Source organism: Temnothorax curvispinosus, unplaced genomic scaffold (genome assembly GCF_003070985.1).
Source record: "Temnothorax curvispinosus isolate PA1 unplaced genomic scaffold, ASM307098v1 QBEX01006756.1, whole genome shotgun sequence".
NCBI lineage: Eukaryota > Metazoa > Arthropoda > Insecta > Hymenoptera > Formicidae > Temnothorax > Temnothorax curvispinosus.
Window position 1 is genome coordinate 156,098 of NW_020216536.1, and position 14,496 is coordinate 170,593.

The 14,496-nt window shown below is 44.6% G+C and overlaps 3 protein-coding genes across 3 annotated transcripts; 2 read left to right on the forward strand and 1 right to left on the reverse strand.

Moving 5' to 3' along the window:
- Window positions 1–3,682: 3,682 nt before the first annotated feature.
- On the reverse strand, window positions 3,683–3,976 carry LOC112456372 (pupal cuticle protein C1B-like). Its single transcript, XM_025018866.1, has one exon. It carries the CDS (start codon window positions 3,974–3,976, stop codon window positions 3,683–3,685), a length of 294 nt encoding a protein of 97 aa, XP_024874634.1.
- A 2,608-nt stretch (window positions 3,977–6,584) lies between these two features.
- Window positions 6,585–7,099, forward strand: LOC112456370 (cuticle protein 38-like). Its single transcript, XM_025018863.1, has one exon. It carries the CDS (start codon window positions 6,585–6,587, stop codon window positions 6,915–6,917), a length of 333 nt encoding a protein of 110 aa, XP_024874631.1. The 3' UTR covers window positions 6,918–7,099.
- Window positions 7,100–11,973: 4,874 nt separating this feature from the next.
- Window positions 11,974–13,086, forward strand: LOC112456371 (classical arabinogalactan protein 3-like). The gene is made up of 3 exons (XM_025018865.1): window positions 11,974–12,031; window positions 12,355–12,552; window positions 12,860–13,086. The coding sequence occupies exons 1-3, from the start codon at window positions 12,020–12,022 to the stop codon at window positions 12,947–12,949; spliced, it is 300 nt and encodes a 99-aa protein (XP_024874633.1). The 5' UTR covers window positions 11,974–12,019; the 3' UTR covers window positions 12,950–13,086.
- Window positions 13,087–14,496: the final 1,410 nt, after the last annotated feature.

Genomic DNA, 14,496 nt, shown 5'->3' on the forward strand with positions numbered 1-14,496 from the left:
CTAATTATTCGAACCAACTTTGGTATTACGCGTACATAAAATTCCTTAGCGTTACGTATTATCTGATCGTATCGTCGTTAATTTTCGTTTTCGCGGTTGCTGGAATTTCAACAGCTCGTTCTACCAGCATCTCGAGACATGCCAGCGTCGATCGGTATCGGTCCGTATCGCGATTTTACGCCCGCAAAGATCCGTCACGTCTGACCGACGGGGACGCGATTGTTAGAGGCTTTTATACATTCAGTCTTAGACCATCCATCCATCCGTGGATCCAGCGAAGCGTAAGAGCGTTGCGCAAGGTGAAAAAGAGGTGTTGAGCTGCGTGTGTACGAGCGCGAGGAAGAAGCGAGGCTTAAGAGTGGATCAAGGCTAAGGCGAGGCACCCGCAAACTTTGTTTATCCCGATCAGGTCGTTTTGGTCCTTTTACTTTGGCGTAACTTCAATCTCTCGATTTTATATAATAACGCGCGCTTTATGTAACATGCACTCGGGCGTTTCGTTAAAGTCGCAGTCTTATCTCCTCAATGTTTGATCGCGCGTCTTGATGAGCGCCGTCATATTACTCGAATATTCTAAGACACATGGCTAAAAAGCTTTCCTAACTGATCCTTTAAATTCATACAAATCGACAAAATTATTAGATATAAATTATTGATATAAATAATAAATAACGAATATTATCAGAATCAAGTTCATCTAGGACGATAATTTTATCAGCTAAATCAGATGCTTAATTGAGACAACAGCTTATTTCAATTTATTTAGACACAAAGAACGTTATCGATTTCAATGTGTCAAAGATAACATTCTCTGTCTTAATAAAAGCAAGGATGGATGATTAAATTAATGTACATTGTACAATATATGCACGCAATCTGATTGCGAAGCGATTCGAGTTCTTTAAAGTCAACATCACTGTTCAAGGTAGATCGATAAAGGAGATACTCAATGAATTATGCGTTCTCATTTCATGAATTTATATAATTTGTTATGTATCACGAATGTACGTCCCAGAAACACCGGTCGTTCTGTCAACGGTGATTGATACCATTTATTTGTGTTCAATTTGCAGAAATAATTTTCCTTCTTGAATCTTATATACACTGAGAAAAAAATACTGTTGTTTCAATTAAATGTGGAATTCCGGGGTGCCAAAAATATAAATAGTTGATTCAATTGTATAAATAGTGATTCAATTGTATAAATAGTTGATTCAATATTTGAATTATTAAAACGACTACACTATAGTTGAATCAACGATTTATACAATTGAATCAACTATTTATGTTTTTAGCACCCCGGAATTCCACATTTAATTGAAGCAACAGTATTTTTTTCTCAGTGTATTTTCGTAACCCGAACCTTGAGCCTCGAATTAAAATTCCATCACAGTAATCTCCGACTCGAAATTAATCGAGAAACGTGATTTTGTCTGTTAGGCCTCTCGAAGCGCAATTTGCGAGAAACGTTTCACTCTTCACGTGCCAATTATTCGCAAATTATTAGCATTTCAATATTTTCGAGAGTGGAAAATGGATTTCAAATTAGTTTGCGGTAAAAAGGGCCAGGTTCGGTGGTTGCGTGCGCAACCTGTATATTAATTGACGTGCGCTGCCTGCGCTTCTCGTTTACTCTTCGTCATGCTCGAAAGCGCGGTGGCGAAACTTGTAAAATATTATAACGTCACGAGTCCGGGCCGCGGACACAGTCGCTCATTCATTTATTTACTTTCCCACTTATCGTTGCACGCGATCGTGCTCCAGATTTATTGGAGCAGGGTCGTCGCCTCGCGACGAATTCCGCCCATGCCCGTGCACGGACTCGTTTTTCGTGCGTCGCGTCGGCGTCGGCGTCGGCGAGAAGCCGAGAGAGAACTCGAGAAATGCACGCGTATGCGAACGACGTGTCGTCCTCCAAGGTGAAACGCTCCGGAAAACGAAAATGGATTTCCCACCCGTGGCGACCGTGGAAAAAGCGAATGCGTATATATGCGCTCGCGACCGTGCTCCATTTTCCGGAGTCGGCGGTGATGAAGCCGGTCGGAAGTGGCTGCTGGGCTTCCCTACTTGTCGCGATACTAATCAACCTTAATTAAACGCAAATACATCGGGTGAGACATTATTATCGCGAATAACGCGAGAATAGGATCGTTTAATTAAAGAAGAAAAGAGATATGCTTCTCGGTTATACATTTCTGCAATGCGAAAGATTATATAAAAGCGGTATCTCACATTCGCGCGTATCGTCCCAACAAATAAATAAATAATTTAGATATCACGAGTGTTTTTCGTCTAATATTTCAAATACGTTTCAAAACGTGCTAACGCAGATCTGTGAGAAACCTGTCCATTGCAAGGCACGTCAAGCGCAATCTTTCCATCAACGTCGCACGGATGCGTTGTAATTAATCCCTCGCGCGTCTCTCCCATTGTAAAGCGAATATAAACGCAACATCATAACACCGCGTAGCCGTATCAATCCCATCGCGCGCGAGCGTGATGTAGACGTACTGTCAATTACCACGTCGCCCGGAGTCTGTATACGGGCGTGTAATAAGAGCGCGGCGCTGTCGGTCGGGTGCGTTGCGTAATAATAAAGTGCCGGGGCCGGGTTTATTTCGGGATCGCGAAGCAGGCGACTTTGAGAGACGTCCCTACGATGAATGATGGGCGTTGTTGCGTATAAGAGAATTACTTATGCGATTCGTTCGTCGGGAAGGTCGTCGCGACTTTCTACACCGGTGTCGTGGCCCCGTCGACCTCGCGAACTCGATACGCGTGATCTACGAGCGCGAAACTATCTTTTCGCCAGGTAACCGTACAAATGTCTATTTGCTAACTTCGTTTTTTTTACTAAATAAAGCATCTAGCTGCGTCACAGGTACATTTGGAAACACGGTACGACAAATAAAAATATTTGCATAACTCATCTCTCTTTCTCTCTCTCTGTCTCGACATAATTTTATGTGAGAAAAAATGCGTTTCTGCAAAGTGCTTCTGTTAAAATGTGTTGTATTTATACTGATGTATTAAACAAAGAATTTTGTTGGCAGCGTTTGTCTCTCGTGAAAATACTGAAAATATATACTTATGAAAAATTGTGAATACTTTGCCCATGCTGTATTATGGTCGATTAATAATATATACATCGAAAATGGATACTTATATGGATACGTCAAGCGACTTGTCGCTTGATGCGATTTTCCGGAAATATTCCGAAAATCTTTAGATTCGCCGTTGGATCGGCGCCGTCTGCCGAAATACGATATTAATTTACGTAAAACGGCTGAGAGGCCTCGTGACTTATTTACGAACGCATTTGGCTTTGCGCATAATGCGAGCGTTTCGACGCAAGCCGGCATTAAAATTCTCTTTGAAGCCTAAGTACTCGAAGAGGATTATTTTCCGCTCGACGAAATATATATCTCGTTTCGTGCGCGTCAACGCTCGCTATCGTCGCGCTGGATCGGCGATATGACACGCGGATATAACGCGCAATAATCGGACAACGATTGGGTGAAATATTAATTTATTTTTTATCTCTGCACGTGTTGAATTATATAACAAAAATCATATACGTGTAATTCTCTTTTCGAGCAAAAAGAACATCCGGGCGACATTGTCGCTCGGGAAAATCGGCCTCGTCGTGCTTCCAAGGAAAGTGGCGGCCCGCAGATCTACCCTAGTGGATGTAGCTGACAGCGGGTGCGGCGTACGCGAGCGGAGCCGCGTGAGCGGCGTAGGCGAGCGGAGCCGCGTGTGCGGCATAGGCGATCGGGGCTGCGTGCGCGGCGTAGGCGAGCGAGGCTGGGTGCGCGCTGTAGGCGATCGGGGCGGCCGCGTGGACGATGGGTGCGGGATGCGCCGAGTACGCGATGGGTGCAGCGGCGATCGCCCCGGATGTCAAATAGCCGGGGGCCGGTGCTGCAGCGACGCAGGCGACGAGAAGGGCGAGAAGAGCGGCGCACTTGTACATGGTGACGAGGTTTCGGCAAAAGTCGCTGAGACGAGGAGCTTGATTCTCTTGCGAGGATTGTCCGAGTTTTAGCACTACTCGACTATTGATACCGAGATCCGTTCCACGGCACCTATTTTATAGGACCGAAACCCCTCTTATACGCGGGAGAGAACTGGTTCCCCATCGCTCCCATCCTCGTCGTGATCTATAGAAGCGGAGCGGGACCCCGCACGCCCGTGGGCCAAGGTCTTCCGGATTCGGCGAGATTTCGCCGTACGAAAGATTTGGACGGCTTTGGGCGGATAAGACGGACGAGGGAGCTCGAATGCGGGGCCAGACGCGCCGATCTTACCGCACTCGGATGATGGATGGTTCGGATAATCGTATAATCATCGTTATGATTGGTTAACCGTTATGACTTTTAACGATATTTGCAGTCGGAACAATATGCGCCAATTTCCCTCCCTCCTGGGGGGGGGGGGAATAATCCACCGTATATAAAATTTATGACTGTTACAATGGCCCGCCGCATGTAAATAATTACATAGCGCCTATCGCGGGAACGAATTTGCGGTGCCGCAAATTATCAATTCATCAGTTTAATAATATATTAAATATTCGTGTATATAAATCTATAAACCTACGCATTATAAATTTCAGTCACGGGAGCGTGGCTCGTGAAATTTTGATATGCTACAGCGATACTCGTTGTAATTTGCCAATTAACAACGAGGACAGAAAGAGGACGGCGGATGCATCTTGCGTAAAGACGCATAATATTTTATTCCACACGCACACACGCCGTTGCGTAGAGAAGCGCAGCGGTCGGTAGTCGACGTTACGCACGTCTGACCGGTTGCTGCGATTTTCGTCAGTGCGAGCTGTCACGCATTGTCATTGTCGATGCGTGATTGCGCAAGGAACGGAGGGAACGGGGCAGAGAAAAGAACACGGACACGCACACACACACACACACACACACACGCTGGAACACGCGTGCTAATATTACACGTCGTCGTATGCGGAGCGCGTCGTGCGAAATTGTGTAAGTCGAGCATCTACTTTCGCGACTCGTGTCACAATGTCTCTCCCCCGAACCTGTCTCCCACCGATCCTGGTTTGCGACTACTCATCGGCTTTAGACATCGTGGGCGTAACCATCATTCAATTTTCGCGTTACTCGATAATTAATTTGATTTATTGAATCGAATATAAATATAGAAGTTAAAATAAAAAAATTTAAAAATAAAGAAAAGAAATTTTCTAACAAAAAGAGAGCTTCTGAAAGAGAATATTTTGTAGCGAGAAAAAGGTTAATGTATATCTATAAGCTTAATAGAAATATAAATTTAATTTACAAATAAATTAAAATTACTAGAGAAAAATTTCCTTCTCAATTATCTAATTGAGAAAAAAGTTAATTTTTCGCGGATTATTTTTTAAATAATTACAGACACCGAAGTTGAAAGTTTTTAAAAACTTTTTAGACGGACGATTTTTGAAAAAACTTTGTGAAAAAAAGTTATGCGTACAAGTTGTTGTGCATATAAGTTTGTTAGAACAACGTATGCGTGTTTTGTGAAATATAAAACCGCCTGACCGTCGAGAGAAAGACCCGCGAGCAAGGCGACCCGGCTCGTAAATTGTTGCAATTCATAAGCATTAAAATGGAGTAAAGTACAAAGAGAAAGAGAAGCGTTGCCTTCTAAACGACCAAAGTCAGGACAAACAACCTGGAAGCATCCTTTGCGCGAACAATTTTAACTCAGACCCCGTCGGTCTAACGCTTGACACGTATTTTAATTGTTTAAATATTGTTAACGAGGCGCATCTCGGATAAAATAAATTACAATGACAAGAAAGCAAAATTTTATAACAAAATTGTCCGTGCGTTCTCTAACTGACGTCATCAATTAAGCGACTGTTATTGTCACGTCTGCCTGTGCGTCAAGAATTAATCGAGGAAGTGACAAGCCGCTTTTAAACGTCGCTTTTAAACGTTGTTGCCCGAGGCGATTCGAGCTCGTATTTTGGGTCCGCCGGCCCGAAAGCTAATATGTATACATAAATCGCTTGATAATTACGCGTGATTGTTCCGGACGCGGCTATACTGTCGAGAGTTTGATGATCGATAGTCGAGGCTATGTCATTGAACCTCTCCATCCAGGCATCCATGTATGCGCAAACAAAGAGAGCCCGGAGATAAGGCCATCGATAATCACGGTCGCCCTTTCGAGTATTTCCCGTGTCCTTCTCGGAGAAACAAAACGATGATCGACAATTTCGTTCCCGTCGAGGCTACATCGCACACGAGGGTACGAAATACGACGCGGTGAAGGGCCCGCGCGTTAAGGCCACGAGCGATCAGGCAGTCCTTGGCAGTGCTCCTCCAACAAGTGGCCGGCGCAAAAAAAAAAAAAAAAAAAAGAACGAGTAATCGCGATGCGAGCCGACGAGCGACGTGAGGAAGGCAACAGGAATCTGTGGCCGGGACCGGGGACCGGGTGGCCAATGAGAGGTGGGAGAGGTCAGTCCCGACGAATATAAGGGGTCCTAGACGCCGCGTTCAGACACCACTCGCTCTTCAGTGCTCTGCCGAAGTACGAAGCAACGAACCTCAGCTACCATGTACAAGAAGATCGTCGCTCTCTTCGCCCTGCTGGCCTGCGTCTCAGCTGCGCCCGGCTACCTGGCGGCGCCCGCCCTTCACGCGGCGCCGGTCGTCGCGGCGGCACCCGCGGTCGCGGTCGCCCACACCCTCCCGGTCGCCACCAGCTACGCCAACACCTACAAGGTGTCCGTGAAGAGCCCGCTCGTGGCCGCTCCGGTCGCCTACAGCGCCCCGGTTGCCTACAGCGCGCCGATCCTGAAGGCCGCGCCGGTCGTCGCCGCTGCTCCCGTCGTCGCCCATGCACCACTCGCCTACGCCGCCCATGCCCCCGTCCTCGCTCTTCATTAAAAGGAAGAACCACTCAACACAATTAACCACCTCTCGCCCGTCTCAGACTATCAACACGCCACGACAATGAAGAAAAATGTCCTTTGTCATCCATCCGGACGCGTGACGATTCATCAGAACGATCGACCGAATCGACTGAACCATCGATCAACCAGGCACCCTGACTGAACTTGTACCGGCCTGTCCGCACGGTCGAACGACCGATCGCTACGATTAATCAATAAAGTTGCCATTTCTGCCTTTAAATAAATGTGCTGTGTGTTCAGTTCTTATTGATACCTTTTCAGTTATACTAGAAACTTGCTATTTCGCAGCTTAACTTTATATTTCAGGTTCAATATCGTAGTCTCTGAGTTTTCTTTTACTGCTCGTACGTATTAGAACACCTTAGAATAGTTTCAGCAAATGATATAACATGTTATTGTCGAACTGATTGTGAGCGGTTATCGAATTCTACCTCATTGGGTCTTCACGGCGTCTAAAGGGCTAATTCTTCCGTATCACGTAGCACCGGAAGCTTATCGAGAATCGCAGATTTTTCCTCGCACGATGCTAGAGAATTCGAGCTTTCTTCTCGCACGGGCGATCGGCAAACAACGTCGTGATCACGGAGTGATCTCGCCTTATAGTTTTATTTTTTATTTCAGCACGTAACGCGAGCGCCACGCCCGCATCGAGTACGTCCACCTACCTATCGGTTTACGTAAGGATTTTCGCAAAATAGGATTTGGAACGACTCGATGAAAACTGTTTACCGACTTGGCGATCAACGGTTGTTTGAGTTTCGGCTTTGGCCCCCCGCCGTTCACCGTCTAGGTCTAGGCATTCGCGAAGCGAAACTTTGCCGCGCGCCGTCGGGTCACGTATTGAATATATTTACAGGGAACATACAAACCCGCACTCGTGCACTTTTCACGAACCTAACTTGCTAAATTCTTTATGGGAGCTTTAAAAAAGTCCCCGTGAGAAGGAGAGGGGAGTTTGGCGAATTATTCAATATCGCACCTACGGTTTCGCGGAGGAAAACTGTAGACAGCGTCTGTACGGTGTACGGGTGTTGCTGTATACGTATCGAACGTGTTGAATTAAAAAAAAAACTGAAGCATTCTATGTCAGAAAATATAAGATATAATTTTGTCCTGAAAATGGTATCTTTATGAATATGGGTCTGGATTGAAAAGGAGAGGCAAATATTTAAAAATTACTCTACAAAGGCTTATTTTATCTTAACAGAATCATAAGTTGTTTTCTTTTTAAGCAATTCACTGATGACTTAAGAAAAGTTAATTAATCTTACTTTGATTACTTTCATTTTTCAACTGCGACATTATCTTTTGTTGAAATCGCCGTCCTTAGTGCCATACACTCAAGTAAAAATTGATAAATGAGATCATTAAGATTAAGCGCGTTTTCGGCCGTGATTTTACGCTCGAGTGCTTTTTGTTACGTCCCTCCGAGGAGTACCGCTCCTCCTTGCTTTCATGGCGTGATGTGCCTATTGTTACCAGAAGGCGAGGAGTAAAAGTAAAGTCTCAAGATCGCGCGAAGCCTCTTTGTTCGATCGTCAAGTGTATCCCACAAGTTCACGGCGGTGACAAAAAGCTTAACGCGTTCAGAACCAACAGCCGACAAAAACGTAATCCATATATGTTTCATCACCCTCGATTTTTGTAACACCGCTAATATCTGTTTCACAATTTTGATCTCGTGACCGATAATATTCATGTCTTAACCTTCGAGTTATTTCCGTTTAATATACATATTTAACTTTTAATTTATATTTATAAGTTCTACTTGTTGAACAAGAAAGTCCTTCAAAATGAAAAAGACGTTCTCCTAAAACAAAATTTTCAGAGTTCAAGGGAATACCTGTCGGCCCCTCCCGATGATCCTTAATATTTTACGCCAACAAGAAATACGTTCACAGGAATGTATTTCACACACGTACATATTTTCAAACAAGAACGTGCCTTCGGCGCATTGAATATTTCTCGACATATCCTATAGACTGGCAGGGCGTTGAATTCTTATTGCACGGACCTTGAAGGTCTCTCGAAGATCACGGAAACGCTCTCCTATATAAGCATGCGTAGATCCGCGTGCGTGCAGATCAGTCCCAGGTTCTGATCCAAAAGTACTGAAAACCTATCGTCATGTTTAGGCTGGTAAGATCGACGTTTCTTAACTTATAGCACTATTTAGCGACTAAAACGAAAAATCTATTCCCTCTGAATATCAAAATATCAAACAATTGGCAATTGTCGAAGCAATTAATTGAAAATAATGAAACATATATGTACATATGTATATGTTTATATATATTAATTTATACACATACATATTTGTTTAATTATTTTTAATTAATTGCCCCAACGATTTCCAAATATAAATCGGATAACAAGTGCCAATTCGGATTGGATTTAACCCGTTAATGCTGCTCATTTTATTCATTATTATATATATAATAATGAATTTATATGAGCATTAACGGATTAAATCCAATCGAGCTGGCAATCATTATTCCGAGCACACTTTGACAACAGAACATCCAATTTCCCGATCTACTGAGAATGTAAAGACGGTTAGAGAGAGAAAATATCGACGCCGCCGGCGTCCTATTCTTCCCGAGATCATCCGGAGGTTTCATATCCGCGACAAACGTTCTCTTTTCGCAGGTGGTTATTTCCGTCTTGGCGAGCATCGCCACGGTGCAATGTGGAACCATTCTCACGCCCGTTGTCGGCAAGCTCGTTTCCGAGAAGGTGGTCGAGGCGCACGGCAGCAACGTGGTGCACCCATCGTCGCAGCTGGTAGCCGCGATTTCACCTGCAGGGCTGAGATACGCGGACGTCGCGCTGCTGCAGCAACCGGTCGCCGAGATCGTGCAGCCGGTGGCGAAGGCTTCCCTGGTCGCCGAGAAAACGATCGAGGCCCACGGACACCAAGTGATCCACGACGCGCGTCCGTTAATCGCGCTGGCGAAACCCCTGGCCGTCGAGTCGCACGTCGCGATACCTGCGATCACCGCTCGCGACGTAATACCGTACGCGACGCCGATCTATTATTCGACGTACCCTCATCAGCTAGTCGCCGAAAAGACCGTGTCCAGTTACGGGCATACCGTTCATCACGTGTAGTAATCACCGGGCGAAGTATCGAACATAGGTGGTAACTCTAAGGAGCACGCGTGGATTTACAGAACAATATCTACGAGTTTTCTCACGTGGAATATTGCGGGATTGTATTGATATTAAAATCAAATCACGAAATCGAACGCGATCTCATTTGACAATATTTTATTAAAACAAAATTAAATCTTTGAATGGAAAATATAAATTCTTCTATTTCGTAGCTTTATAAATTTAAAAGAGATCTACTGTCAATCTACATTGTGCTCGTTAGGGTTAAAGGATCATCTTTTATATCAGCTTTTGCTCGCAGTCGGGAAACCACTATCGCTCACTCGAAATCATTCTTAGAATCAGTCATTTTCGCAACGACATTGTTCTCATAGATCAAGAATTATCCCAAGTTCGAGAACCATGTCGTTCGCGTGACTCGACAAACGGGTCGAAACTGGCAGTCTTTGGCCTGGGAAAGAGGCCGGTCAATCACGTTTGTCAACATTTGTATATAAAAAAAAAACATTGTATTGGACGTACTCGATTCGATGTAAAAATTCCTCAATAAATCTTCATCACGCATTTTCATGTCTAGACGCATACATGTAAATTTTAACATACTCGAAAAAGTGAGGTGGCATTCATCAAGTCATCCTGCAAAAGTTATTCCCTCCTGTATCCAAACTATTTGTTACCTATACAATATTGTTCTGCATTTTATTCAATATATTTTTATTTCTAATATTTCCTTGAGATTCGCATTCGCAAATTATGCAGCCCTGCATCGTCCCGTCAACAAGTTTGCAGCTCGATCAGTGATACGATATCTGTACCTCGATATAAATTGCCCGATGCGCGCGATTGCCTTCGAAGGTATATGCATGCTTGGATCTTCAAGGTCTTGGGTGAATGAACTGCGAGTATTGCTAATGGCTTCGGTATCCCTGGTTTATACGGTACGTCGTATGGCGTTGTAAAGCATCGGTCGGATCGCGCTTGTATATCCGAAGAGATGCGACGTAGCCGAGTCGCGCTGGCCTATCGAACCTTCTCTCTCGCGTCTCCCTTTCTTAAATCACGCCCGTCCCACACGGACACCGGGAATGTATACGTGCACATTCGCCGAAGAAAATACCGACAGGAGAATTGCAGCGAAAACGTACGTGCTGCGTCCAAGGGACGCGGATCGATAATTGAAAAATGTGAAGTCGAAGGGCTCTTGCGCCAGGATTGTTTCTCGAAATAGAAAGAAATAGAAATGGGAGGTAATGGAAGAAACGACGTTCCTCGGGACGAGACATTATTCTTATCGATGTAGTGTTCTGTCGTGCGCGTTTTACCGGCTGTATATATTTAACGAAACGTAATGCGAACGAAAAGAAATATGTACTTTAATTTTTGTTAAGAGAATAATATACCTGTAAGATTTAGATTATTAAGTATCTTCCTGAATAATATAAACAGTATTCTTTCTGCTGCTGCAACTTACTCGTCGCAATATATATTTCTTTTATCCACAAAGATTCACATTAATCTTCCCTTATATCTTCTGCTTCAAAGCAATCACTTGAAAATGTAAAAAATTAGGTAGAAAGATTCTTGCAAAAAAATTTAGCCTCGGGTATATTAATTATTTCTGAGTCCCATTAATTTAGTTCTCGTTTTCCATCTGTGTTATAAATGTGTCATAAATGTAAACCATAAATTATAGTTAATATAGGAGTAGAATGTAATGTAGACGTTAGTGCATTCTGATGCTAGGATGCATCGTCGTCGCAACTACAGGCTTTGCCCGTCCCTGAGACCAGGGAGGAATGCGGTGGTACGGCAGTTAGGAACTTTTGTAGTGCCGGACGGGTCTACTTTTTACGGTATCCCTCGAGACTTCTATAAGTACGAGGAGACCAGGCTGGCGCGGGCACTTACACGAAGTATCGTACCCGAGTGCATCCGCGCAGAATATCCTTGCCCGAAGCCGTCATGCTGCGATTCGTAAGTACATAAACGCAAAGTGCCGCATCCGCGATTAATTTCAAACGGATTAAAAATCGTAGCAAACATTCGCAATCGTAATTTTCGCGCGATTATGCTCCATCGCGGTTTCCATTGTCCCCAAATTGTCGCAATTTCGGAAGTTGAACGCTCTCGTTCACCACCGCGAGGGCGAGTGCCTTCCCACGACGATATTTGCCTCACGTAGACTCATTTACTTCGCGCGGTTCAACGGTTACTTATATTCGCCGACGTGCCCCCGCGCCGAAGTTTTCCAATTTAAATAAGAAGCGAGCTTTTCCCTTCACGACGATTACTTGCAGATCCTGCTCGCCACTCTCGTCGGTCTGGCGTGGTCCGCGCCAGCGCCGGCACCCAAACCGCTCACCCTCATCTCCGAGCTGAAGACCCCGGCGTCAACCGCCAAGCTCACGCCGCTGGTCGCACCGATCGCGCCGATCGCCACCCCGGTGATCGCGCCGATTTCCCGTATCGCCTATGCCGCGCCTGTTCTCCCGCAGGTAAGAAAATCCAAGTGCCAGATCTTGGCGTTCGGAATTCGAGAATCGACTCACGCGTCTCGCAAAGACGTTCGATTTCCGAAAGTAGCTGAACTATCCACCCAACAAGGGGCGGGTCGCCGATAGCTTCAATTCAAGAATCGAGCGTTTGCGAGCTTACATTTAAAGAATCTTAGATTTTGCGGAATCTACGAAACACTTTCTTCTTTTCTTTTTTATATTTCAATAAGGCTTATCGTTTTCCGTGATCAAATTGTGTTGAAAAATCGAGATACGATTTTTTTATTTTGTTTCTGGTTATTACTAGGTATCACCGTACGCTTATTATTCTGCACCGATCGCGGAGATCCCGTCGAGTTACTCGATCGAGCAACATGGGTACCATATTACCTACTGACCGCAAAAATCATCAGACCGGTAGCCGTCGACCTCAGTAAAGCCCGTGTGGAAGTATATGCGTAGCAGCGCGCAGCTTGTCTCCTCATCGATAATCATCATCTGTCGTGTAACCTCATCCACGAAAAAAAAAAGAACTTGGTGAAAGTCGACGAGTTTTATTTTCTAAACCTTTATCCTCCGCCTCCGCCTTTTATTCCTCCGACAACTTCAAAGAAATTACGTAATCATAGCTGATCCTCTTTATCGTTCCTCCCTCGCACAGAATAGATTATCAAGAGCTTCCTTCTCTCCTTTAAAAAATTCATATAATTTTGCGTTATAATATTATAGATGCATTTTGGAGCGAATCTTAATACGCTCGAGCGCGAAATTATTGTCCGCACGTGAAGTTATTGTCCGCGTTATTCGCCGCATCTCATCTACTTATTTGCATTCCGGCGCAGAAAACGTAGAAGGATATCTATGGAATTGGGTCAAGACAATTCACGCGCGGTTTATTAACGCGGCACGATCCGCGACACGCGAAATTCCCAGTGTTACGAAAGGCCGCGGAAAATCCCTGTTACGTAATGACGCAGTGCGTGGCCTGTGAAAGGAAATCGACAGCGTTTTGTGATCGCCGTTGTGATCACCGATACGTGACATGAAAGAAAAAGCAGAACGCTTTGAGGATCCCGGTAGTTCCCGGGGTCTGAATTTGAGTAATTCACCCTCTGGCAGCCGAAACGGTGAAAATTGAAAATTTTCACGTGAAAATTCTTCCAAAATTGCGGAATCGCATAACTTCCTCGCGGTGAGGAACTACGGGATTCAATCGGACGAAAAAACTCCCGCGAGACCCGAAATGGTAAAAAAAACGGAAAAGGTTCATAGGTTCATTGACACGACGGCCCTTAGAATATACCCGCGAGTACTTTCTCCCGGATCTTGACCCGAGAGCCTAATTATTTACGGAATACAGCTAACTCTTGCGTTTAAGCAATCTAATAACAGCTTCTTTTTCCAATGCTACCTATAATAGTCGCGTTCTGATTGATGGGCGTAATACGATGATCGTTTTCTCGCAGCTAGACGGAGACGTCGCTCGTCGAAGCACGTCTCTTCACTTTCTATCGCGATCGAGAGTGAAAATCACTATTTTATATCGAGCCCGATGATCCAAGAAGTCAAGGTCGATGCACCTCGTGACCGTGAGAAGAAAGTACCCGTATCGGTACATTTTCTCGGTTGTAACGGTTTTATTTCGGGAGATGGCGGCATGAGAGACTGGGCGAAGACTCTTCTTGCACAATTGCGGACAACACGATTCTACTACTACGAATTCGACTAGAGGAATCGATATTAAAATTAACGTCATGACGCGGATCACCGTGAAAACAATTTAGGCTAAGGACTGTGAATTTATAGATCGTCTTCGGAGTATACGGTTGCAACACCAACATCAAAGTTTCCTCTAATCGAATCCTAGATAAATTTATTATCTACGTGCGAGGTAACCTCGGCGAGACGACCCGGTAATTTTTACGCAATCTTATTGACGAAAAT

Coding starts and splice junctions, on each gene's coding strand:
- LOC112456372 (XM_025018866.1), bottom strand. CDS start 3,976: ATGTACAAGTGCGCCGCTCTTCTCGCCCTTCTCGTCGCCTGCGTCGCT.
- LOC112456370 (XM_025018863.1), top strand. CDS start 6,585: ATGTACAAGAAGATCGTCGCTCTCTTCGCCCTGCTGGCCTGCGTCTCA.
- LOC112456371 (XM_025018865.1), top strand. Junction 12,553..12,859: donor CCGCGCCTGTTCTCCCGCAG/GTAAGAAAATCC, acceptor GGTTATTACTAG/GTATCACCGTACGCTTATTA.